The sequence below is a fragment of the Convolutriloba macropyga genome, unplaced genomic scaffold (genome assembly GCF_964194025.1).
Source record: "Convolutriloba macropyga unplaced genomic scaffold, txConMacr16.3 SCAFFOLD_5272, whole genome shotgun sequence".
Taxonomy (NCBI): domain Eukaryota; kingdom Metazoa; phylum Xenacoelomorpha; order Acoela; family Convolutidae; genus Convolutriloba; species Convolutriloba macropyga.
Genome location: NW_027450256.1, coordinates 11,403 through 13,787, shown reverse-complemented (window position 1 = coordinate 13,787; position 2,385 = coordinate 11,403). Strand labels below are relative to the sequence as shown.

At 39.4% G+C, this 2,385-nt stretch overlaps 1 protein-coding gene across 1 annotated transcript; it reads left to right on the top strand.

Annotated features, from left to right (window-relative positions):
* Window positions 1-1,521: 1,521 nt before the first annotated feature.
* LOC142355743 (adenylate kinase isoenzyme 1-like) lies at window positions 1,522-1,825 on the top strand (the record flags this gene model as incomplete). Its single annotated transcript, XM_075407811.1, has 1 exon — window positions 1,522-1,825. A coding segment is annotated over one exon (290 nt), but the record flags the coding sequence as incomplete, so codon positions are not given.
* Between the last annotated feature and the right edge of the window lie 560 nt (window positions 1,826-2,385).

The following is a 2,385-nucleotide window of genomic DNA, read 5'->3' as shown; positions in this document are numbered from 1 at the left end:
AGCTGTCTATTCATGCATGTAAACAAATCTTAAGTGTGATTAACTTTTGATCTAGTAGAACTTCCTTATGATCTTCATTTTATCTTAATCTTATTTCATTCATCTTATTTGTTGTAATTTAACGTTATCCAAACGCTCTTCAATTTATATAGCTCATCTTAAGCTGAGCCATTCGCATCGCGAATACCGAATTCGTAACTGAGATTCAAGCAACAACAAGTAAATAAGCAAACGCGGCGCAACTGCGCTCGCGAGTTCAGGCAATTCGCATTCGCTACTCAATTGACCTGTCAGAAAGTAATTGAGTACAACATGGCGCAGTCAGCAACTGATTCTCGAAAGACTCCTCTCCACATCGATGCCTTTTAGGAGAAACCAACCATCACAACTGCACCTTCGTGGGACAAGTGAACGCAACAGTGGAAGTTAGCATTGTTAGCGAAAGAAGGGATTCAACTTGATACTTTGATCAATGGACCACCCTCGGCAGTAACTTATCCAACCGAATCAACATATGAAGAGCTAGTGGAGAACCACACGCAGGTAACCGAGAGAGACCGGAAAGTCCGCAACCGGCAATTGAAGATAAATTGGCATAATCGGTGCAAAAAGATATACGAGATTGGTGTTCTGTGTGTGGACAAACCCTGGGGACTTTGTATACAAAACTCCGTATCACTACTTTATCTGTGCATCGGTACAAAAGGCCGTCGCCTTTTTTGAGAGTAAATATCCACATTTCCAAATCGAGAAACAATCCTTCAAGGACCTTTGGCAAGTGATGGATGATTCATTCACCAAAATCCGGAATATCACTTACGATCGTTTCGTTTTCTTTTCTTCGAAACAGGAAAACGGTGAATCAGTAGAGAGTTTTTATGGACGTCTAAATAAACTAGCAGAAAGCTGTAGTCTGCGGGACGGAGAAACTACGTTTATTAGAGACGGATTCATACTCAATATGCAAGATCATGTTACTCAAAGAGAATTGTTGACAGAAACTGTTAGTAACTAAATAGATTTAAAGCGCGTAATATAACAAAATGCGTCTTTTTTATTAGCCAATCAGAATCGAGTAATTAAATACGCAAAGAAATCGTTACAATTTAGGTACAAAGGTTTGAAAAAATGCAAATAAATAATTTCAAGAAAATCTAGTCATAAGACCTATCAAACAAGGCATGATTCGGCCCAATAATTTTTAGGTTTTTGGATTCGTTGGTACAAAATGGTGACTAGCATTGAACTGATTCGTTATCAGACAAAATACCGGCCAAAAGAGCATCAAAAATTGCTGTCTAAAAACCACTTGTTGCTATGTACGTTGTCTACTTTTACGTTGCTTTCAGAACGCGTTGCTTTAGATTGTTTGTATAACTGACAATATTGTTTGACATGAATTGAATCTATACGAAAGTGTTTTAGACCTTCATATTGGCGCCCCACAAGGGACGAGTTAATCAGTTGAATTTAAATTTGAGCAGCAGCAGAATTGACAACTCAGCAATTATTGGTAACAAGGGACGGCTCCATCAGTAATTAGTCAGACTGTCTTCTTCATAGTGGGTGGCCCGGGAAGTGGAAAAAGAACGCAGTGTGAGAAGATTGTGGCCGAGTTCAGTTTCACCCATTTGTCCTCTGGTGACCTTTTGAGAGCAGAGGTCGCCTCTGGGTCAGAAAAGGGCAAGGCACTAGACGCATCAGCCATGAAGGCCGGACAGCTGGTAACGACGGAGACAGTGTTAGACCTGATGAAGTCGGCAATGCTGAGGGAGAAGCAGACAAGCAAAGGATATCTGATTGATGGATAACCCAGGAAAGCGGACCAGGGACACAACTCTTGGAGAAAATTTTAGCCCCATGCGCAGCTTGCATACTCTTTGACGTGCCCAACAAAGTGATAAAGGAACGACTTCTGAAGAAAGCAGAATTTCTGAAGAAATGTGGCAAAGCAGTTCTAGTGATCTCAAGTTAGTGGTTTTGAGCGGTTATCTCATAGCAATTTTGCTGTTACTTGAAAACTCTGCTTTTGCTGTTTCACATAACACTCAAATAACAGAACAGTTTAGTTTGTTTCGGCCGTAACTTAAAAAAAGAAACTGTTTTAGACGGCAGGTCTAAGAAACCTCCCCTACATTTTGGTTAGATAAAAAAAATTAGCGAACAGGTCACCATAGCCCCCCAAATACAATTTGTACAATTTGTGACGGAGAAACATTGCTTTTAATAAATTTTGGTCGAAATTTAGGAAATTCAGACAAATTGGTCCACTATGGTTATATAGCAAAGAATTAACCTCAGATATGCGAAAAAATGTGAGAACCAAAAGCTAAATAGTTCAATTTCGAAAATTTTTGGTCAATTCAGAGGCAAATAAAAAAATTA